Source organism: Symphalangus syndactylus, chromosome 8 (assembly GCF_028878055.3).
Source record: "Symphalangus syndactylus isolate Jambi chromosome 8, NHGRI_mSymSyn1-v2.1_pri, whole genome shotgun sequence".
In the NCBI taxonomy this organism is placed as follows: Eukaryota; Metazoa; Chordata; class Mammalia; order Primates; family Hylobatidae; genus Symphalangus; species Symphalangus syndactylus.
This window is the reverse complement of record NC_072430.2, coordinates 87,240,335-87,265,071: the sequence shown is the minus strand read 5'-3', so window position 1 is coordinate 87,265,071 and position 24,737 is coordinate 87,240,335. Positions and strand designations below refer to the sequence as shown.

Sequence of the window (24,737 nt, the reverse complement as noted above, 5' to 3'; positions counted from 1 at the left end):
AGAGGATGTGGAGAAATAGGAACGCATTTACACTGTTGGTGGGAGTATAAATTAGTTCCACCATTGTGGAAGACGGTGGGGCGATTCCTCAAGGATCTAGAATCAGAAATACCATTTGACCCAGCAGTCCCATTACTGGGTATATACCAAAAGGATTATAAATCATTCTACTATAAAGACACATGCACACGTATGTTTATTGCAGCACTATTTACAATAGCAAAGACTTGGAACCAACCCAAATGCCCATCAATGATAGACTGGATAAAGAAAATGTGGCATATATACACCATGGAATACTAGCAGCCATAAAAAAGAATGAGTTCATGTCCTTTGCAGGGACATAGATGAAGCTGGAAACCATCATTCTCAGCAAACTAACACAGAAACAGAAAACCAAACACCACATGTTCTCACTCATAAGGAGGAGCTGAACACATGGACACAGGGAGGGGAATATCACACACTGGGGCCTGTTGAGGGGTGGGGGGTAAGGGGAGGGATAGCATTAGGAGAAATACCGAACACATGTGGGGCTTAAAACCTAGATGACAGGTTGAAGGGTGCAGCAAACCACCATGGCACATGTGTACCTGTGTAACAAACCCCCAAGTTCTGCACATGTATCCCAGAACTAAAAGTAAAATAATAATAAAAAGGACACATTAAAAAAGAAAACTATTGGCCTGCATCCCTGATGGACATTGATACATACCCAAAAGAAAGGAAATTCATATATCAAAGAGATATCTGCAGTCCCATGTTTATTGTGGCACTATTCACAATAGCCAAGATTTGGAAGCAACCTAAGTGTCCATCAACAGATGAATGGATAAATAACACGTAGTACATATACATAATGGAGTACTATTCAACCATGAAAAAGAGTAAGATCCCGTCCTTTGGAAAAACATGGATAGAACTGGAGGACATTCTGTTAAGTCAAATAAGACTGGCACAGATAGACAAACTTCACATGTTCTCACTTCTTTGTGGGAGCCAAAAATTAAAACAGTTGAACACATGGAGATAGACAGTAGAATGATGGTTACCAGAAGCTGGAAAGAATAGTGGGGGCATGAGGGGAAGAAGTGTGATGGCTAATGAGTATTAAAATATAGCTAGATAGAATAAGATCTAGTATTTGATAGCACAACAGGGTGACTACAGTCAACAATAATTTATTGTACATTTAAAAATAACTATTACAAAGATATAACAGCCTGTTTGCATGAGCGTGGGAGGTGGGTGCCACACTATGTACAAATAATCTCAATGCAGTCATGGTTAGAATCTAGGGTAATTTAATCTGACAGTAACTCAACATCTTCTCTTAAATAAGGTATTCTATTGAATTTTCATTGACAATCTGTCCACAGTGATGCCAATTATAAGCTTTTACTCTAGCTTTTCTCTTTTGTTTTTTGAGACAGAGTCTCACTCTGTCACCCAGGCTGGAGTGCAGTGGTGCAATCTCGGTTCACTGCAAACTCTGCTTCCCAGGTTCAAGCGATTCTCCTGTCTCAGCCTCCCAAGTAGCTGGGACTACAGGCATGTGCCACCATGCCCGGCTAATTTTTTTTTTGCATTTTTAGTAGAGACGGCGTTTCACTGTATTGGCCAGGCTGCTCTTGAACTCCTGACCTCGTGATCCGCTTGCCTCAGCCTCCCAAAATGTTGAAATTACAGGCGTGAGCCACCGCACCCAGCAGGCTTTTCATTTCTTGAAGAGACAGGAACAACAAGTCTTCGTAGATCTAAACTCAGTTACATTTTAAAATATAAAATTGTGTGTCTTGCCAATAGATTTTTTTTTTTTTTTTTTTTTTTTTTTTTTTTTTTTTGAGACAGAGTCTCACTCTGTCACCTAGAAGTGCAGTGGTGCTATCTTGGCTCACTGCCACCTCCACCTCCCAGGGTCAAGCGATACTCCTACCTCAGCCTCCTGAGAAGCTGGGATTACAGGCACCCACCACCACGCCTGGGTAATTTTTGTATTTTTAGTGATGGGGTTTTGCCATGTTGGCCAGGCTGGTCTTGAACTCCTGGCCTAAAATGATCCACCTCCTTGGCCTCCCAAAATGTTGGGATTACAGGCATGAGCCACCACGCCTGGCCACCAACAGATTTTTTAATCCAGAATTTGACAGCAAGTAAGTGTTACATCTTTTAAAACAAATAGCTTCAAAGAAATATATTAATAGGGAAATATTAAACATATCATTTTTATTAAAGTATATCAACACCTAGAAACAATAAAGGGTACATGATGAATATGTATAAAAATAAGTAACTCAGAGCTTTACTTGAAATAGAAAAGTCTAACTATAAGTTATTTTTTGTGTACATCAATTGAAACAAACCATAAGTTTGTTAATTATAATGCCATTTTATGTATTGCAAGAATATACAACTTCAAAGTCTTCTGGTTTAAATTCCTAAATAACTACAGGGTAACTAAATATGTTCAGGATCCTTCAGGCAGAAAAATCAACTATTTAGAGTCACCTGGAACAAATAAGTAATCATGCCACATTTCTGTTGTTTTTAAATTTATCATGGTTTTGCTTATAAAGGTATTGACTCATTGGGTTAACTCTGTAAGGTTATAAGATGATATTCTGATTTATACTTGCTACATTTATGACTACTTGGAGAAACAACACTTGAAGGGAACCTTCTATATACATTTGAACAATCCGAGTTACAAATAATCATGCTGACAAATTCGGTTTCCCTATTACTACTGAAATTGTCAGAGTCTAAGCTGAAAAAAAAAATCCAAGCATTGTATTCATACATTTTAATCAAGGTTCAACAGGGAAGAAGGGAAGAAAAAGTAAAATTGCAAACAAAATGTTAAATACTATACTCCATTTCCTCTGAAATATTTGTCTTTGAATTAGTATATTGGTCTAAATTTTGCCTCCAAAAATCTAAGAAAAATATTGTTTGGTTTCTTCAAAAATCTACATACTTCTTGAGTTTTCTATTCAAATTTTATGTAATCAGAAACCTATTTTAAAGCATAAAATTAGAAAAACATTTAAAAATTATTAACTTCAATTAACCTCAAATAAATAGAATTGTATTGTATGCTCCACTGCCTTTGTTCTACTCAGCTTTTTCAGTTTGCAGTTTAAAGCCTCCATATTTCTTTTCAATGTTTAAAAAGACATGCTGTTTTCATTTTCCCTTTCCTTTAAAAAATGGCAGAATAATTTAAAAACAAAGAGGAAAAAACTCCTTGAAATATTTTTCCTCTCCTTTAAAACGTACCTATATTTGGTGTATGTATCTTTTAAGTTTACAGTACGTGAGAAAGAGGATCGTAATCATAAAGTTCTTTTTTAAAAATAACTAGGAATGACAGAGTGATTTATCTCCATGGGAAGTGCAATAAACATATTGTATAGTATGCATGACCTTATGCTTTACTTGGTGCCCCTAAAAGACTGAATTATATTCATTGATCTATTTTCATACAGCAAACTACAATTTAACATTAAAACAAACTTGATGCTCAAAGCACTTCTGTAGAAGATACAAAAGATAAATGTTTGAATCTTACCCAGATCACTATAGGCAACAACTAAGCATATAAACTACAGACATAAATAATACACAATCCAGGCCAGGTATAGTGGCTAACGCCGTAATCCCAGCACTTTGGGAGACCAAGGCGGGCGGATCACTTGCGGTCAGGAGTTCGAGACCAGCCTGACCAACATGGTTAAACCCCGTCTCTACCAAAAAAAATACAAAATTTGCTGGGCATGGTGGCACATGCCTATAATCCCAGCTACTTGGGAGGCTGATACAGGAGAATCGCTTGAAGCTGGGAGGCAGAGGTTGCAGTGAGCCAAGATCACGCCACTGCACTCCAGCCTGGGCAATAAGAGCAAAACTCTGTCTCAAATAATAATAACATCATTAAGAGCAAAACTCCATCTCAAAAAAAATAATAATAATAATACATGATCCATTATGAACAAATTCTATCAAGGCTTCATGTGACATTTAATGGCTGAAAACTAAACAGGACTTAGCAAAATAAAATGTATTTAAATACATCCTTTCTTGTGAAAGGAGAAGGCTCATCCAGTGATACTGACCATAGAGAGAACCTATACATCAGTCTCATATTTAAGAGGGTTCTGCCTGCCTTGGTTGGCTTCAAAGAGCTCACTGTAGGTTGACTATATTTAGACTGCTTCTTAGCAGAAGCAGAGTTCATAACAGTTCATAACATCACAAGTGATGGCATCTTGTCACGGTGTAAGCAATCTCAAAACATAACTTGCATTTATCACTTCTACTTTTTGCTCATGACAGCATATGAAAGCCTGCCTTCTTAAATGCACAGATGTGCTCAATATGCACTTTCCATCTATGCTTGCTCTCTATAATGTATATTTAAGAAGAGCTCAAGACTTTTAAAAATAAAATCTACATGGCAATGATATCTTCTAAGTCATGAAAAACTATGTGGAAACTATCAGGCCAGGTGTGGTGGCTGATGCCTGTAATCCTAGCACTTGGGGAGGCGAGAGGATGACTTAAGCCTAGGAGTTTGAGATCAGCCTGGGCAATATGGCAAGACTCCTGTCTCTACAAAAATAAAAATAAAATTAGCCAGATGTGGTGGTGCACAGCTGTAGTCTCAGCTACTCAGGAGACTGAGGTGGGAGGATTGCTTGAGCCCAGGAGGTAGAGGCTGCAGTGCGTTGTGTTCATGCCACTCCACTCTAGCCTAGGTGACAGAGCAAGACCCTGTCTCGAAAAAAAAAGAAAAGAAAAAAGAAAGAAACTGTCCTAATTAATTAATTTTAAGTATACCATATTCTGAAGAAAAAATCAAAATCTTTAAGCAAATTTATAATGTACAGAGCTCAGTCCTGCAAATAAAGAGACATTAAAGAAAAAGAACCTATTCAAAGGCCAAAGATAAAACTGTAAATGATTCTGGGTCTCCTAAAAGTATATTTAAAGTTTCTTACAAAACCATAACCCTTCTCCCCTAAAAAATATGTTCTCTGGTAGAATACTGAAGTAGAAAACAGACCACTGAACAATGATCTTGCAGTATCAAACATTTTCTCAAAAAATTATGACATAGGATCAAAAAACAGAATGCTAGGCACCCAAGATAAAAAGCACAAAATGTAAGAGAATAGATCACCTATTCAAAGAACCAAAGCTCACAATAACATATGACAGAACATCTACACATTAAAAAAAAAAAAAAAGAAAGAAATGCAGATAACAGAATTGAAAAAACCAAAATGAGGTTGGACGCAGTGGCTCACACCTGTAATCCCAGCATTTAGGGAGGCCAAGGTGGATGGATAACCTGAGGTCACGAGTTCGAGACTGCCTGGCCTACGTGGTGAAACTCCATCTCTACTAAAAATACAAAAATTAGCCAGGCATGGTGGCAGGCACCTATAATCCCAGCTACTTGGGAGGCTGAGGCAGGAGAATCACTTGAACCCAGGAGGCAGAGGTTGCAGTGAGCCGAGATTGCGCCATTGCACTCCAGCCTGGGTGACGAGAGACAAACTCCATCTAAAAAAAAAAAAAAAAAGAAGAAGACAAAATGAAAAGTGTATATTTTTCATAAGAGAACATAAGAATTTTGTGAATATTGTAGCCACTGTATAAATATTGTATAAACCTTCAGATACTGGTTATCTCTTTTGGGAGATTGAAGGTATTCATTTTTAATCTTAAAAAGATTCTTTAAAAAGAAATTTACTTCCCTTTGAAATAGTAAGTTAAGTAGCATTTCAAGTTTTTCTTTCATAAAAACAGTTGCTGGAACAGAAAAATCGGCTTCATTAAATGATTCTCTCCATGCTCTAAATACACATTTTAAATTTAAACCTTTTTCTTCTACAGAACGCAATGATTACTAATACTTTGTTATTTTCCCTTAGCAATTTAAAAAAGCATTTAATCACACATTATAATAACAAAGAGAAAGTAAAGACATTTGAAATTTACTTATACAGTAGGTCAGGACAATCAAATTGACCTCCATTTATGCATTAAAAAGTCAAGAGAAAAAAGGGAGTTTTGCTAGTCTACTCTCCAAAAAAGGGAAAAGATGGCTATAGAAGTCAATTCAGAAACTACAGTTGTCCATTGTCTGCTACAATGCAACTCATGAACTGTTCTCCTGTATTCTGTCACACTTATTGCTTTCTTTGCCCTCTTGATATGTACGAAGCTGCTCCATGAAGCCAGAATTTGGACATATGGAAGGTCTTGCATTTTTCACCAAAGAAAAAGCACTGGTAAATGAGGTTTGTTCAGAATTCATCAGGAAACCTATTACAATTGCAGCAGCCCTGGAAACGCCTGCATTACAATGAACAAGAACCACTCCATCCTACAAAAAAAAAAAAAATCAAACAAAAATCTTCATTATTCATTTGAGAAAGGTTATTAAATCAATTGCACATTCTTATACTACTTGAAGGTATAATATTCAATTTTATTGATTTATTTGATTCAATTTATTTGATTATTGAAATAAAATTCATTACCAGCAACAAATGGAAACTCAATCAATCAATCAATCAATCAACCTGTACCTCCCTTACCTACTAACCCATGATTGAAATGCTTTAATGATGTTTGGAATTCTGAAACAGTATCTTTCATTAAACTAAAGTAATCCAGTAAAGAACACATTAAAACCTAACAACTTAGTAGCCAAATGTATCAGTAAAGTACACATGAAAACCTAACAACTTAGTATATAAGTGTATATAAATAAGAAAAAAAACCACAGGAAATATATGTGGAAACATAAAATAAAATCATAACTATAAACTAAACAGAAAGCCAGAAATACTCCAGAGTATAATTAGTGTTCTCATAAATAAGCTAGTGTCAATGGCTTGCAAATCTGTTTAAATAATCAGCAAGGAAAAAATTTTCTACCCTTGGACATATTTTATTCTGGCAGAAAGTTACTTAAAAATATTTAAACTTATGAGGTAGTAAAATGTGACACAAATAGCTCATAACAATGTGAAGTGGAAAAGGTAATCAGACACCAGCATGAGGTCAATAAATGAAAAACGTTTCAGGTAACTTGCAAATGATACTTTCCAAGTGAAAAGAGACACAGTGCAAGACCAATGCTGATGAGGGCAATATTGTATTAATAATGAATGTGATAGATCTGATGGGACAGTATGGGTACAGCTTGGCCTATCTGAAGCTTTTAAAAAGTTAATGATCTAAATGAAATGTGGTGAACTGTGAGCACACCCTCCAGAATTAGACATTTTAGTTACTTCATTTCTTGATTCTTTACTTGGTACAACACAAAAAAAGAAGACAGCAGGAGGGAAAAAATATACTACTGAAAACCCTCTACCCAAAGCACATATTAACAATACTATTGTTATGACTCATTGGATTATTTTACTTCTGCAAGGCAGTTTTCTGATTCATACATCTGTTGCAAAACTCCTTTCCTTGATCTGCTGTAACAAATTTGCAAGTGCATCTCTTTTCAAGAAAGCCAAATGATTAATAACAAAATTAGTTAACATTTTGAAAATCCTCATATAAAAAGGACAATATCAATTGTTTTCTTTTTTCACATCTTACATTACTATGGGATATTACTGTTTTCTATAGATATTTATGACTCATTTTCAAACTTCAACAGTTTCTATATAAGAAAATCAAAACACAAATATTCACTATACACCTTGGGAACCTTTCTCATTTTGTAGCAATAGCCCATTTTTACAAAACTTAAGATGTTTAAAAATTATATTAAAGTAACTGATGAAAATTATTAATGAACTTCATTTAGCATAAAACAAATTAATTAGATACTCCACAGAAACTTGCAATCATAAGCTTAATAAGCAAGAGATATCGTTCAATGTCACTTTTAATATTTCCTGCTTATATACTAGTTGGCTTTACTTTATGATGCATACATAGGCTTTTGAACATGAAACTAGCTTTATTTTCAGTCTTACACATTGTGCATCCGATTTTAGCTAATGTTTTAAAATGATATTATTTTCTTCTTTCTACTTTATATAATAGCTGTTTTTCTACAGCTTTTCAATTTACCTACTTTCTACCTTTTGATTATTCCTTAGGTATCATATTGTCCTTGAAAGTATTTCCAGAGAAATTGTTGGCTTTATATCCCTTTTCCAGAGCTCAAAATAGTAACAATTTATAAAGCATTTTTTTTCCTTTGCACTTGCTGTCGTCCTATGCCTAGAAGACCTTTGCTCTTCTTGGTACAGCTAATTCTGACTTCTGTTCTAAGACTGCCTCTTTCCAAGTGAAATGAGGGCAGGAGAAATGTCTTAGCCATCTTCGTATGCCTGGTATTTAGTGTAATTCTTGGCATATAGTAGTTCTTCCATAACTGTTTGCTAAGTTAATAAATTTGTTCTGCATTACTGAAAGAAAAGTGTTCTTTCAAAAATTCAAAATCACCATTTTGCTATGGGCAAGTAGTAACCTATAGGCAGACAGTAATTATGCTATGTTATTTCCATTTCATAGAGTTGTCTTTGTTCTTGTGCTGTTATAGTTTTCAACTAGATTGCAAGCTCCTTGAGGGCAGCAATGTGTATCCCTCACATCTTCTCAGAATAAGTAATTAATATTTGTTAACCGTAACTGAGCCAGGCCCAGGTGTTTTTCCTTATATTTAACTTCCATTAAAACTTCGGCATGGCCAGGCACAGTGGCTCACACCTGTAATCCCAGCACTTTGGGAGGCTGAGGCAGGTGGATCACAAGGTCAGGAGTCCGAGACCAGCCTGGCCAACATGGTGAAACCCCATCTCTACTAAAAATACAAAAATTAGCTGGGCATGGTGGTAGGCACCTGTAATCCCAGCTACTTAGGAGGCTGAGGCAGGAGAATTGCTTGAACTCAGGAGGCAGAGGTTGCAGTGAGCTGAGATCGTGCCACTGTACTCCAGCCTGGTTGACAGAGTAAGATTCTGTCTCAAAAAAAAAAAAAGCTTGGGCATAAGCACTATTCATAATAGCAAAGACATGGAATCAACTCAAATGCCAATCAATGATAGTCTGTATATGAAAATGTGGTACATATACCCCATGGAATACTATGCAGCCATAAAAGGAAAGAGATCATGTCCTTTGCAGGGACATAGATGGAGCTGGAAGCCATTACCCTTAGCAAACTGACGCAGGAACAGAAAATGAAACACTGCATGTCTCACTTATAGGTAGAAGCTGAACAATGTGAAGACAGAGACACATGGAGGGGAACAACACAAACTGGGGGCCTGTTGGGGTGAGGTGGGGTAGGAGGAGGGAGAGCATGAGGAAAAATAACTAATACATGCTGGGCTTAATACCTAGGTGATGGGTTGATAAGTGCAGCAAATCCCCATGGCACACATTTACCAATGTAACAAACCTGCACATCCTGTACATGTGCCCCAGAACTTAAAAAAACCTTGGGTATAATGTGATAGTCTGCAAGTGTTTGACAGCCACCTATGATGAAATAAGAATTTTGCAGTGGAATGAAAATCAATTGTCACTAAAAATATACTCCTTAGTTCAGCGTTCGGGTGGGGTGGGGGAGTAGCCAAAATCTCTCAAAGAACTAAGCAATGTCTTGGTTTATATTCAGGCACAACCTTCTTATCCTGCAGAGGTCTGGTAGCAAACTGGACCACACTCTGAGGAGCACAGGTCAGAGCAGTCCACTCATGACTATCCACAGTAGTAGAGGGGAATGTAAACATGACAAATACAAAAAAGTGATGGGTTAGACTGCTTTGAAACAAACTGGAAGAAGTAAGGCAAGAGAATAGGGTCTGGCGGCAGGGAACCTAAGTCTGTCTCACTCCGATTTCCTAGAACTAAAGTCAAAGGAAAACCCTAACTTTCCACACCTAAGTAACAAAAGGACCAGAGGCTACTGCCTTTGCAAACCCCCCACCTTTTCTGAATGCAGATGGAAAATTTGTTGTCCACAACCAATCAGACTGATTGCAGGCCAAGTCTTCATTTGCACAGAAGTATAACTTTGTAACTTCACCCTAGCCTCTCATTGGTTGCTTTTTGCAACCAATCAGATGTTTGCACAGGAGGGTGACCTTTGTAACTTCACTTCAGCCTCTGGTTGGCTGCTTTCTCCAACCAATCAGACTGACTGCAGGATACCACTTCATTTACATAAGGTGAGCATGAAGTGGCCATTGGGAAACTTCTAGTGGGTATTTGGACCCAAGAAGATTCTGTATCCTGTCCCTTGGGCTGCTGCTTGGACCTGCTCCAACACTGTGGAGTCTGCTTTTGCTTTCAATAAATCCCTGCTTTTGCTCTTTTGTTGCTTCATTCTTTCTTTGCTTTGATGGGCATTTTGTCCAATTATTTGTTCAAAATGCCAAGAACCTGGACAACTTGCAGTCATGATCCTCTATTGGTAACAGAAGCATCTAAAAACTTAGTGAATTTAGGTACTTATTTAGACCCATAATGTTTCTCTAATGAACTTTTACTTATATTGAACAAAAAACTACCAACAGCTTACATGTCTCATAGTAGGCAATAAGATAAATTATAGAATCACCAACTACCAGAATACCGTGCAAAAATGTAAAATGACTTGAATCATTAAGTATAAAAAGCAGGCTATACAGAGGGGACTAGGGCCGGAGACGGGACCAGGAAGGAATTGAGGACCAAGAAGTGCAAATATCAGTACCCAGGACCAGAGTGGCCGCCCAGAGGTCCCGATCTCACGTGTGATATCACCCTGTCAGCCCTCCCCTCCTGAGCAGGGATCCAAGAATGTGCCAAGAGTCCTGCTGGCCTCAGCCAGGTAGGCCGGTACATAGGGTCCACGTGCAATAGGGAGGGACGTCTTCTATTTTTTGCTGCCCACTCCCAGCCCACTGTCTGGGACAGGGGGGAGAAGGTATTTTCAAGATAAAGCACAGGTACCACAAATAAAATCATGAAGTTGCCAAAAGAAAAAAAAAGCAAGCTATGAAAGAATATAAACTGTATGATACTATTTTCATAAAAATATATATACAGGTCTAGAAAAATATATCAAAATGCTAACAATGCTTATATCTAAGTGTGGAAGTATCTTAATTTTCATCTGTATTTTCCATTTTTTCTACAAAGAACATGGACTACTTACATCATGTTTTTATTTTTTTTTTATTTTTTTATTTTTTTTTTGAGACGGAGTCTCGCTCTGTCTCCCAGGCTGGAGTGCAGTGGCGCAATCTCGGCTCACTGCAAGCTCCGCCTCCCGGGTTCACGCCATTCTCCTGCCTCAGCCTCTCCGAGTAGCTGGGACTACAGGCGCCCGCCACCACCCCCGGCTAATTTTTTGTATTTTTAGTAGAGACGAGGTTTCACCGTGGTCTCGATCTCCTGACCTCGTGATCCGCCCGCCTCGGCCTCCCAAAGTGCTGGGATTACAAGCGTGAGCCACCGCGCCCGGCCACATCATGTTTTTAAAATCACATCTTATAAATAATAAACATGAAATATCAAATATACATTGTCATACTTTGTTACCTTGCACGTAACAAGAGGGGACAAATAAATTTAGTTCCTAAAAGGACTCTTTGGGCTATAGAAGTTACCATTGCTGTTCCTCTCAGGTGTATTTCTGTCCCTTTAGGCATAAAGGAAGGACAGAGAAACCAAACAGAGTTTTGCAAGTACAGAGAGAAATGAGTAAAGACTTAGGAAATGGAAACCATTCCATTTCGCAATGGTATGTAAAAAGATGAAAACAGCAAACTAGAGCCTAGAAAGGTAGTTTTAAAACATGTAATTCACTGAGTAATTAGATTTAACAATACTTAAATATAAAATAGACAAAGGCGTGAAGAGATCTTTTCTTAAAAAATGAAAAAAATTCAAGAATTCTATTGCTGAAACAAAATATATATTAGCCTTCCAGGCATGGTGGCTGATGCCTATAATTCCAGCACTTTGGGAGGCCGAGGCAGGTGGATCACTTGATGTCAGGCGTTTGAGACCATCCTGGCCAACATGGCAAAACCCCATCTCTACTAAAAATACAAAAATTAGCCAGGTGTGGTGGCACACACCTGTAATCTCAGCTACTAGGGAGGCTGAGGCAGGAGAATCACCTGAGCCCAGGAGGTGGAGTTGCAGTGAGCTGAGATTGTGTCACTGCACTGAGTTTTCAGGGCAGGGAAATACTGGCTGAGGTTAGAATCCCGGTATAAGACATAAGGCTTGAGAGGGTAGAACATATTTCTGAAATCTAATTCATCTTATCAGAAACATTTTCTGCAACTCCTCAGATTGTTGTGGTGCCGCCATTTCACAGACCCTCTCAACACGCTCCACCTCAGCTACCACCTCCATGGCTGACTGCTCTCCCCTTAGGTCCATTCACTTTTGCCTGTCAAAGAAGGAGCTGTTCTTCCATGGTGTCCACAGCATAGACAGGCATAATCTGAGTTCTGGATTTTCTATTTCTCAACTTGGTTGAAAAGTTGTATTACAGGGTGTTAGATTTGGCTTCAAGGTGGTTGCTGAAGGAGTGGAATGTTATAACACAGAATTGTGGGGTTGGTTATATCCCCACTGGCAAACTTTGACCAATGGGAAACAGGAGCTGACAGGAAGCCAGGCAGATAAATCCCCCCTCCCAGGCTGGGTTGAGGTGCAGTTTCTTTGTACTGCCTGTCCAGAGATATTTTGGGTGGTAGAGTAGCTGTACCTGCTGAATAGCCAACAGTCAGCTCACTGTGAAATGAGCCCAGCAGGGTAAATGCATCACTTTGTATTGCTTCTCCCCCCACCTTGAATCACTTTCCTTTTTGCCACTCTCACTGCCTAGAGATTGTACCTCTCAAGTTAAGCATCGACTCTAAATCCTCATCTCAGGCTTTATTTTTAGGAAACCCAAGCTAAAATCCACTCTAATTTACTGGCCCAAATTAAGGCAAACTTTATTTTTTTAATTTATTTAAAATTCCAAGCTTATTAGAATATTCAACCTCTTGCTTTTCTTTCTAGATACTATTAGCCTCTCTAATTTTTACTTGCAACATTTACATCTCTTCTAATGTTAATATGAATATGGATGATATCTATACTTTGCCATCTCTGGCATACTCTACAGCTCCTTAGAGAAGGAGCCAATACAGAAACAGCCTTTTTATTTTTAAAACTATTAACTCACACACTGGAATGTTACAATCCAGAGCCTGCAAATTTTTTCACAAGAAAACAGAATGGTCAATATTAGGCTTTGAATTAGAAAACCTCTTCCTCGGCCAGGTGCGGTGGCTCACGCCTATAATCCTAGCACTTTGGGAAGCTGAGGCGGGCGGTCTGCTTGAGCTCAGGAGTCCAAGACCAGCCTGGGCAACACAGTGAAACCCTGTCTCTACTAAAATACAAAAAATTACCCGGGTGTGGCAGTGTGCTCCTGTAGTCCCAGCTACATGGGAGGATGAGGCAGGAGAATCACTTGAACCCGAGAGGCAGAGGTTGCAGTGAGCCGGAGGTTACAGTGCACTGAGATCACACTACTGCACTCCAGCCTGGCAACAGAGCGAGACTCCATCTCAAAAAAAAAACCACAAAAAACAAAAAACAAAAAAACCCTCTTCCTTTGCTTCCATCCAAATACAGTCATGCATCATTTAATAATGGTGATGCATTCTGAGAAATGTGTCGTTGGGCAGTTTCTTCGTGGAGTAAACATCACAGAGTGCACTCACACAAGCCTAGAATGGTATGGCCTATTGCTCCAAGATGACAAACCTGTTCAGATGTTACTATACTGACTTGTAGGCAACTGTAACACAGTGGTATGTATTTGTGTATCTAAACATACATAAACATAGAAAAGGTATGGTAAAAATACATTATTATAATCTTATGGAACTGCCATCATATATGCAGTCCAAACATCTCTGTGCAGTGCATGACTGTATCTGCTATTAAGTAAAGTTGATGAACAGTAGAATTGAATAGTTTTATATTTTCCGGGTAGTCTAGTAGGAAGGCACGTAGAACAGTGCTGGGCACCTAAGGCATTCAATAAATATTACTAAATGAAAGGAAAGAAGGGAGAGAGGAAGAGAAAATGGGAAGGAGAAAAGGTAAAGGGAGAGGAGGTAGGCCAGAGTTCAATTAAACCTGATTGTAATCCTGTCATTGTTAGGTGTTCCAGAAGAGTTATTTCTCTCTGTAAATGCTTCTACTTTCCCATCTACATATCTTACATAAAGTCTGTAAGAATTATTTGCTGACTAAAAATGATGACATTTCAAGGAATAATTATTGATAACAGCCAACCTAGAAACTTTGCCTGTCAGAATGTTGACTTCAATAACAAGATTGAAGTACTATATGATGTTGGCTATTGGTCTTCTAACTTCAGAAAACCAGCAGACAGCTTCTGATCAGCATTTTCATAGAATCTAAGTAAAGCAATACACATTTAGTCCTTAGAGTCCTTAAAATTTTACTGCTAAATATGCATAGTTTCACAATAACTATCTCATTCATTAAAATGAAATGCATATTAATCATCATAAATACACTAACAAGTCTAGAGCAGTCTCTGTTTTATAGTCCCCCTGAATATCTTGTAAACTGGTCAGAGGTCAGGTGGCTATAAACCCTCAAAGGAAATCTAACCACATGTCTACAGAGGAAAACTCAGTAAGCAGAGGATTTTATCTCTGAACATTTCTCAGTAAGGTATAGGAAAATGAGAAACTGAATTAATGTTGAAACTAAACATCTCATTGAAAAAAGAGCAATTAACCAAATAATTGTAGGAAATAATGAAATATTGTTAGAAGGGAAATTTCATAATGGTTTTTTAGAGATTCATTATAAAAATAATAAAGATTGGGTAATGGATCCATACTTTCAAATTTCTGCTTCTGCAGAACTGTGGCTCAAAACAAAACTCACCTTTCTTTTTGCTTCTTCAATAAATTCAAAACATTCTGGAAAATAAGACAGAATGTTGGTTTCAGGCAGATCCAATATAGAAATGCTCTTATATGTAAAGTCACTGAGGAAAGCATTTTCAACTCCATATGCAACATTAAGAATATGAGTCACCTTAAAGAGAAAGAAAAAAGACGATTGTTTTAAATCCCATGAATTAGGTTACCTAAAAAGAGACTGGGGTGTTGATGTCTATAACAAGAAAGGTAAAAAATTTAAATGCGACTCACTTGAATGATAATACTGCTTCAATCCCACACCAGAAGTGCTCCTTCTACTATATGTCTTTTTTCTCTCTCTCTTTTAACTTATTGTTATCACCATGTAGAGACAGGGTCTCTTTCTGTCACCCAGGCTGGAGTGCAATGATGCAATCATAGGCCACTGCAATCTTGAACTCCTAGGCTCAGGTGATCCTCCCGCCTCAGCCTCCCAAGTAGCTGGGACTACAGGCGTATACCACCATACCCAGCTAACTTTTTTTTTTTTTGGAGAAGGGGGGGTGGTCTCACTTTTTTTGCCCAGGCTGGTCTCGAACTCCTAGCCTCAAGTGATGCTCCCACTTCCGCCTCCCACAGTGCTGGGATTACAGGTATAAGCCACCACATCTGGCCTATATATTCTCATAGCCCTGGACTTGCCCTATTACAGCTCATACCACTTAGAGATTGTTTTTCTCTTTCATTGCACTAGAAACTCCATGAGGGTAGGGACCATGTTTAACTTAGTGTTATAAGCGAATGAGCAGTGAGTTTAGCAGAAAATACTTAAAATCTTTCTTGAATTAATCTGTGAATATCCATATAAAAACTTAAATAGGAGAAGTATATCAGTGGTATACAACTTTCCTTTCTAGAATTATTTCCCTATTTTCCTTCATATTCTTTACTTAATAAAATGGTTCTCCAGGATGATTGCACATTAGAGTCACCTGATGAACTCTTAAAAACTATCAATACTACAGGGTCTCATAACCAGAGATTCTGATGAACTAATCTGGCTGAAAAGTAAGGGGAGGTGTGGTTGTAAAATATTTTCTTTCAGATGGTACACTTGAGCAACCTCCTCCTCTTGCATCTATGTATTTGAGCCCCTTTTCCTAGAGTACACCAACCATGTGGAAGAAAGCCATGTAGACAGTCCATTAAGATAATCCAAAGGCTGAGAATCACTTGAACCCAGGAGGTGAAGGTTGCAGTGAGCCACGATCATGCCACTGCACTCCAGCCTGAGCAAATGAGCGAGACTGTCTCAAAAAAAAAACACAAAAAACTAACAACTTTGTCCACATCTGTACTTCCCCTCTGCCTTCTGATTACAATGAGGGATGTGCTCGTGCATCTTTGATAGGGCTCATTCCAGAACCTGTGCTTGGAGTCACAGTGCTTCCTACTTTCTTGGCATCTCCCCATAGTCATAATTCTTGCTTTTCTGTATCTTCAATTCCTTCTTCTACCATCAGCCTTAAAACATGCTCAAAGCTCTCCCATCCCCCTCCTCACCTATGGCTCCTCTCTCTTTTTTTTTCCCCTTGCCATCACTTCCCCACTTCTCAATCTTTTGCAATATGGCTTTCGCCTCCAATTCAAATGAAACTGTTTCCACCAAACGCACTAACAACCTCTCTGTCACCAAGTCCCATGGACATAATTTAGTCCTAATCGTACTTAAACTTTTGCAGCATCTGACATTGCTGACTCTCTCCTCCTTAAAACACTATGCTCTTTAGCTTCCATGACACCACCTTTTTGTTCTACCTTCTTTTGGCCTCTTTTAGATCCTCCTTTCCCACTGCAGACTCTTCTTTGTTTGATCATTCCACATAGGGTGATATTCTTCAATTTATCAGTTCTGTGATAAGATTCTGTCATAGGCCCTCTTCTCTCTTACTTTACACTTTTCCCCAGGCAGCTTCATCTATTCTAATGATTTCAGTAACTACTTAAAAGCTGCAGATTCCTAAATCTATATATTCACCTCTATTCTGAACTTCAGACCCTACATATCCATCCACCTAGATGATCCACATCACCCAAAATCTAACATGTTCAAAACTGAGCACACTGTTTCTCCTTCAAAGCCTGTTCCTTCTAGGTTGTTTTCAATCTCATGGAACAATAACTTTACTTAGTTACCAAAGAAAGCTAGACATCAGCCTTGACTCCTCCTTCTCCCTTAGCCCCACTCCCCATCCTGCCTCATAAGTAATCAAATTTTAAGAATTCTACCCTCTAAAAAACCCCTCACATCTATCTAATTCTATCTCCACTAAATCTTAATCTCAGCCACTATCATCTTTTCCTTAGATTACTGCAATAACTTTATAATCAGTTTCCCATCTCTAACTTGAGCAACCCTCCAATCGATTTTCCACACTGCTTCTATTGACAAATCTTTCTAACTGCAAATTTGACCTTGTTACACCTCTGGGTAACTTCTCAGTGGCTTTCCATAGTCTTTTGGATCAAGTCCAAACAACTAACTTTGGCTTACGTGGCCTTTTGTGATCTGGCTCATGCTTACCTCTCTCTCTGGCCTTGTCTCTTGGTGCCCTTCTTTCTCATACTCTCTATTCCAGGGTCACTGAACTTTTCTGTCCCTGAAAGCATCCGCCTTTCTCTTGCTTCTGGGCCTTCACACGTATCATTTATTCTGTATGAACACTTTTCTTTCTTTTTTTTTTTTTTTTTTGAGAAAGAGTCTTGCTTTGTCGCCCAGTCTGGAGTACAGTAGCAAAATCATAGCACACTGTAACCTCGAAATCCTGGGGTCAACCAATCCTCCTGCCTTGGCCTCCCAAAGCCTTGGGATTACAGTTTGTCTACTCCTTTCCTAGCCTCTTCAGAGAAATACTTCAATATCACTTCCTCCAGGAAGTCTCCCCTCATTCACCTATCCCCCCCAAAACAAACCAAACCAAACATGGGTTAAGAGTATCATCTCCTATGCACTTCTATAGCACCCTGTACTTCCCCATCAAAGCACACAAATGCTGTTCTATAGCTGCTTATCTCTCTTCTCTGTCTGCCCCTTAGGCCATAGGTTTCAAGTGAACAAGAATCTCTTGCACTCCTTCAACTATAGCAATTCCATGATCTGAAACAGTGCTCAACAAAATGGTAGAGGGCTAAAAATTCTTTTGAGTAAATGTGTAATAAATCACATCAGTTGTATGGAGTAGAGTGGCTGGAAATGGCATTACAGAAGATATGGTATGTGAGTTGGGACTTAAGGCATGGACAGGTCTTAGACAAACAGAGATGAGGGAAAGTCTATCCCACACAGAGGAACTACATAAACACAGGCAAGAAAGACATGCCTCCAAGGTCAGGTTCATGAGCGTATATGAAGGAGATCAAGAAAAATGTAGAACTGGAAAGATAGATTACAGATCCACATATTTGAATTATGTGCCAATTATTTTTCAACTCTATTGAAATGATAGCCAAAGTGTTACCAAATAAACTCCATAATATACCAAAGATGGACCAATACAGTTTTTCCTAAATAAAACAATTAAAATATTCTGTGTATATGGTGCCAGACTTAAAGCATTTTTTTACCTTATTCTTTTTCAGTGTATCCAAATCATGAGCAGCATCTTGTGACCCTAGAAGAAATAAATGATACCACCTTGAACACAAATATAATCATCTTGACCTTTTATATAAATTTGTACAGCAATTCTGTTATTTAAAAAAAAAAAAGACCAACAACTTGGAAGGACCTTAGTCCAACTTTCTGAAGGGCGATTTGATAACAGTCATCCTACATAAACTCTTGGACTCTGAAATCCTACTTCTAAAAATTTGTCCTAAAAGTTATAGATGTTGCAAAGATTAGCTGTAAGGATGTTCACCATAGTATTGTTTGTAATATAAACAAAACAAAAACAAAAGGACACTAAAAACCCAATAATAGCTGTTGCATTAAATAAAAAATGGTACAATTGTGTAGTGAAATACATGCAGCCATTACCACCATTAGAAATAAGAAATGTAAGCCTGAACAACATTGTGAGACCCTGCCTATAGAAAAAAAATTTTTTTTAATTAGCCAGGCATGGTAGTGCATGCTTGTATTCCCAGGTATTCAGAAGGCTAAGGCAGGAGGATCCCTTGAACCTAGGAATTCGGGGTTACAGTAAGCCATGGTTATGCCACTGCACTCCAGCCTCGGTGACACAGCAAGAAGAAAGAAAAGAAAAAGACAAGACGAGACGAGACGAGACGAGACGAGACGAGACGAGACACGACACGATGGAGGGAGGGAAAGAGGGAGGGAGGGAGGGAGAGAGGGAGGGAGGGAGGAAGGAAGGAAGGAAGGAAGGAAGGAAGGAAGGAAGGAAGGAAGGAAGGAAAGAAGGAAGGAAGGAAGGAAGGGAGGGAAGGGAAGAAAGAGAGGAAGAGAGAGAGAAAGAAGAAATGTGGTAAAATATGTATAGCACGGAGGAGTGGTAGCTCCTGTCTGTAATCCCAGCACTTTGGGAGGCTGAGGCGGTTGGATCACTTGAGGTCAGGAGTTCGAGACCAGCCTGGCCAACATGGCACAACCCCATCTCTACTAAAAATACAAAAATTAGCTGGGCATGGTGGTGCACGCCTGTAATCCCAGCTACTCAGGAGGCTGAGGCAAGAGACTTGCTTGAACCTGGGAGGCAGAGGTTGCAGTGAGCCAAGATTGTGCCACTGCACTCCAGCCTGGGTGACAGAGTGAGACTCTGTCTCAAAAAAAAAAAAAAGAAAGAAAGAAAAATGTTCTCAATGTATCTGGTGATAAAAGCAAGTTACAAAATACCATCATCCATTTTTATAACAACAAAAAATATGTATATGCTTAAAAAATGGAAAGGAGGTGTATATAGACAAAATGTTAATAGTGGGGTGGCAGGTGATTTTTTTTTCTTCTTTATGCTCATTCTGACTTTTTACAATAAACATCTCTTTATTTTGTAACTTAAAAAAGGATATTACAAAAACCACACACTCACAAGATGACTCTGTGCCAGCTGGTTGGGAACACCCAGTAGCTTAGAGCAAATGCTGTTGGTCTCCAAGATCCCACCCACGCTCCATGTATCACTAGGGCTGTGCCCTTCTACAATCTCTTTCTGTCACAGCCGGCTTCCCAGATCTCCCACACTTGGAAACTGGCTCTAGTTAATAAGCAAGTTCATATGGAGAATAACTAGTTAAAATAAAGTGAGTTTCACAGTTTAAAGATTTCAAGTATTTTACTTTCCTGAATTAGGTTCTAGTTCATAAACTTTTTTTTTTTTTTTTAAGTTACCCATCTGGGAATTCAGCCAATTTTTATTATGTGATTTTAGGTGGCTGAAAGGCCAGCAAGTATGCTGTTTGGCCAATATCCTCTTGATGATACCAAGCTTACAGGTTCGTTACTGAGCTCACATTCAGCTTTATTATACTTAAAAGTTAGCCTATCAACATATTAACATTTGTTAAAGCTGAATGGTATATACATAATTGTCTATTAGTTTCTGTAATTTTCTATAAATTTGAAATACTTCATAATTTTTTTAAAATTCTGTTTTCTAATGTAGAAACCCCTCACCAATTCCAGAGGAAAAAATAGGTTCAAATAATTGAAACTTCGTGGTTTAGTCAGGCGCGGTGGCTCATGCCTGTAATCGCAGAAATTTGGGAGGCCAAGGCGGGAAGACTGCTCAAGCCCAGGAGTTCAAGACCAGCTTGGGCAACATGGTAAAACCGCATCTCTACAAAAAGTACAAAAAATTAGCCAGGCATGGTGGTGTGCCCCTGTAGTCCCAGCTATTCAGAGGCTGAGGTGGGAGGATCGCTGGAGCCTGGAAGGCAGAGGTTGCAGTGAGCCAAAACGTGCCACTGCACTCCACCCTGGATTTATTTTGAGACCCTATCTCAAAATAAATACATAAATAATAAATAATTATCTGTCTATATATAATTTTCAAAGCCTAGGACAAAAATGCTGTCTAAAATCTTTCCTCCATTCTTTCAATGGTCCGACGGCCTATGTAATATTTTTTAAATGCAGTCACTTTTTAGAGTTTACAAACTAAAAAAGATTACATTTTTACAACTCTTCATTTTCTTTATTCATCACCAAAACCAAAAGTTGTTTGGCATGCGGTGCTGGGAGGAAGCTGTGTTGCTTTGAGGAGGTGAAGGAAGCTCTTAGAACCAACCTGCAAACAACCCCAGTCTCCCAGACATAAACTAAGTCTGGTCAGAAACAACTCTTTCTCTACTAAAAATACAAAAAAAAAAAAAAAAAAAAAAAATTAGCCGGGCGTGGTGGCGGGCGCCTGTAATCCCAGCTACTCGGAGAGGCTGAGGCAGGAGAATGGCGTGAACCCAGGAGGCGGAGCTTGCAGCTAGCCGAGATCGAGCCACTGTACTCCAGCCTGGGCGAAAGAGCGAGACTCTGTCTCAAAAAAAAAAAAAAAAGCAACTCTTTCAACATTCATGTAGAGGAACTGTAGGTGGAACCACCCATGGGTCCTTTAGGAATGAGGCACTTGTAATTAGGCAGAAAAAGGTGCGCTTTCAGAAGAGAGGAGGTTGTTCCTGATCAAAGTATCCCATTCCAGAGAGAAGACCTTATTAGGGCTAGTTTCAGAAGTTCCTCCCAGGACTCTCCCACTATCCTGGGGAGGTTTCCAACCCCAAGCTCAACACTACCTTGATCAGTTCACTTTGGATAAGTCCACAAATAATAATAATAGTAATAAGCAAAGTTCATGAAGACCCTAAATTGGTGAATGATATATGAAAATTCTACCATAATTATTCCAAGCCATGATTACTACAGTGGAAGCCAAAATAACTGAAAAATGTGCCGGGACATATTTTCTTTCCTAGGTATGGTGAGCAAGGCCTAGGTGAACTTTTCAGATTACCTAAATAACTCACTTTTTCACTGTAAATGTGACAAGAATATGGTACAATTTTTCACGGGGCTGTAGCAACTAGTTAGAGACATTTATTTGGTGAATTTAAAGACAGCCTACGTAACAACTCATATAATATTTTATAACTTATATGTATACTGCAATTGATTTGCATCAAAAACCTTTTACAACAACCTCAGGAGGATCCTATGACATAAGCAGATACTGTTACTTCATCTTTACAAATGGCTTTTTGGAGGACCAGAAAGGATAAATGGCTTGCACCAGCTAATCTAGTAAATTAGAGGCAGAGCAGGATTGAAAATTTGGTCTATGTGAGGCAGCCTAGTATAACAATAGACAGCAGGAGTCCATCAGACTTGGGCTTGATGCACACCTCTGTTATTTACTAGGTGTGTTACCTTGTGTAAATTACTTCACCAATTTTAAATCCTGGTTTCTATTTGTAAAACAAAGCTGATAATCCCTACTTCACAGGATTCCTCAAAGGAGTGAGACACTAGGTGAACAGTACCTGGGCTATTTCTCAGTCTTCTCTCTATTCAAGAATGCCTTAGCTGCATAGCGACAAGTCATTTAGTCTTTCCAGGTCTTAATTTCTCTATTCATAAATAGAAATAATTCAGACGTACTTGAAAACATTCTTGACTATTTTTTTAAGAACACCACACCATATTCTTGCCAAATTAACAAGTTTGTACTTTTATAACCTTGTTTCATTTGCTATTTGTGAACTGTGCTTGTATAGGGGCTCAGTATTTCCATAATACGAAATAAATCATAAGATCTTAAGATCTCCTTCTCATAAACACTCCAAAAACAGACACCATGAACAGACGTGGCCACAGGAGGCATGTATTCCGCACAGTCTGTAAGAGCTGCGCAGGCCAGCAAGCACAGGACTATTTCGAGTATTAACTTCTCTACTGTCACTTGTAGTTCTGCCTGATACATTCTTTTTTCATTCCTTTTTTTTTAAGCTGTATCTTTTATAATCCAAGAAAACACAACATCAATGTGTTATTCTCCAGAGAAGTTAGAGAAACGGGAAGAAAGCTTTTCTAAAATTCAAATACGCAGTGCCAAGTGCTACTAGAATAGCATCTGTGCTTCTTATGGGTACACTGTGAGGCAGAAACGGCTCTAGCTGGCTAATGTAAGTTCCATATCCAAAAAAGGAAACAGTTCAGCTTTTCGGCAGGATAGCTGATAATACAGACTATTACGCATAAAGGGGGAAAATGAGAACGTAATCTGGCTAAAAGGACTCAACGCTCTAGTGGCAAGTCGATATACTCACCTAGGAGCAACCATGGCTTAATAACGCCAACTTGCAGGTCCGAGCTAAGGTCCTGCACATAACCACAACCACCCCCACTGCTCGGCTCTACTTCTTCCACAACATGAATTCTGGCATCTTTCCATGTTTCTATAATTTTCTTTCCAGTTAGCGTTGTCACCCTGGTGCATTGCTTCCTGAGATTATTCCGGGAGAATGCTTTAATTTCCTGGTTAAGGGAGTGCATTACATGAGCAGTGGCTGGGAACAAATACAAACAAATCCAGCAGGCACAGAGAAGGGCTGAACTGCTCGTCCCTTATTGCCCAGGTAACAAAGACAGCCTCAGAGGTGCTCGCCCATCCAGGTAACAGCAGCAGCCACAGGCCAACAAACGGAGTCGTCCAGCTCCGTTTCTCCCAGCGATGCAATGTAAGGCGAAATTTGATTGGTCATTGAGACACAAGTGCCGATTGGATGTTGTTTCTTCTTCCTGTCAGCCAGAAACCTGTATTTTCCCGAAAGGCTCAAGGGATCCTCTGGGGGAGGTTTCTTATTGTTGCTGTTTAAATTTAGCTTTATAATACACGCAGAATGGTAAAATATAAGACTTCGTTGGAGAGAGGAATGATATGTCCTGGTTCTTTAAAGGCAGTGATTTTCTGATATATTCTGTTAGTGTCACTTACGGCAGTGACCATAGACGATCCGGGCTGACCTGTGTATCGCTCCCGCTTGAAAGAGGCCGGCGGAGTCACTTTGCAAATCACCCTACGTCCCAAAGCCTTTCCTGCCTGTCTGCTTTTAGGCTAGTCCAGGAGTGCTAGAGCAGACGTTAAAAGTTATTTCTCGCTTCCTGTATCCTTCACACCTTCTCCTTTTGCTGTTAATGCAAGAGGAACGTTTACTAGATAAAGTTGTTTTGCGTATTTGTGAGGCAACAATTTAAACTGGGAAAAAATATATATTTTTAAAATTTATGCTCATATAGGTAGATTGACAAGAGCTTAAAATTTATGTATTTTCTGACTTTCAGCCCACATTTTCATTTCATACAGTAAATATACATCCTAAATAAGAATTGCAGCAAGTCCATCCATACAAAGAATTAAGAAAATCAATTGTGTAAGCATCCAAATTTATAAAACAGATAAATAAATTATAGAACGGTGATTCTGATTACCAAAAAAAAGTTTTGCAAAAGAAATCACAAGATTTCTTTAAAGAGAAATTTTTCAAACCTCTATTAAAGTAAATGTAATTTTAAATGAATTTCAACACAATGTATAAACACATATATAAAATGAAGAAGTTGCACTTATGAAAACTTTTCTTCCAATACCACATATTAAAATTTGTGTTGTTGTTGAAACTTTCTGACATAAAAAAATTCAACTGTTATGGATTGACTATTTCTGTCCCTTCAAAATGCATATGTTAAAGCTTTAAACCTCAAGGTGACAGTATTTAAATGGGACTTTTGGGATGTAATTTAGGATTAGACTAAGACTCTAGGGTAGGGTCCTCATGATG

General features: G+C 38.6%; 1 protein-coding gene across 4 annotated transcripts; it reads right to left on the bottom strand.

Moving 5' to 3' along the window:
• Window positions 1–747: 747 nt before the first annotated feature.
• On the bottom strand, window positions 748–23,638 carry DUSP19 (dual specificity phosphatase 19). 4 transcript variants are annotated; one of them, XM_055289942.2, is made up of 4 exons: window positions 23,226–23,638; window positions 18,576–18,622; window positions 14,974–15,126; window positions 748–6,394 (listed from the first exon to the last, which is right to left on the bottom strand). In XM_055289942.2, the coding sequence occupies exons 1-4, from the start codon at window positions 23,449–23,451 to the stop codon at window positions 6,167–6,169; spliced, it is 654 nt and encodes a 217-aa protein (XP_055145917.1). In that variant the 5' UTR covers window positions 23,452–23,638; the 3' UTR covers window positions 748–6,166. The 4 variants fall into 4 exon arrangements, with proteins under 4 accessions (XP_055145917.1, XP_055145920.1, XP_055145918.1 ...); XM_055289945.2 differs by having other exon boundaries at window positions 14,974–15,008; XM_055289943.2 differs by having other exon boundaries at window positions 748–5,568; window positions 23,226–23,636.
• Window positions 23,639–24,737: the final 1,099 nt, after the last annotated feature.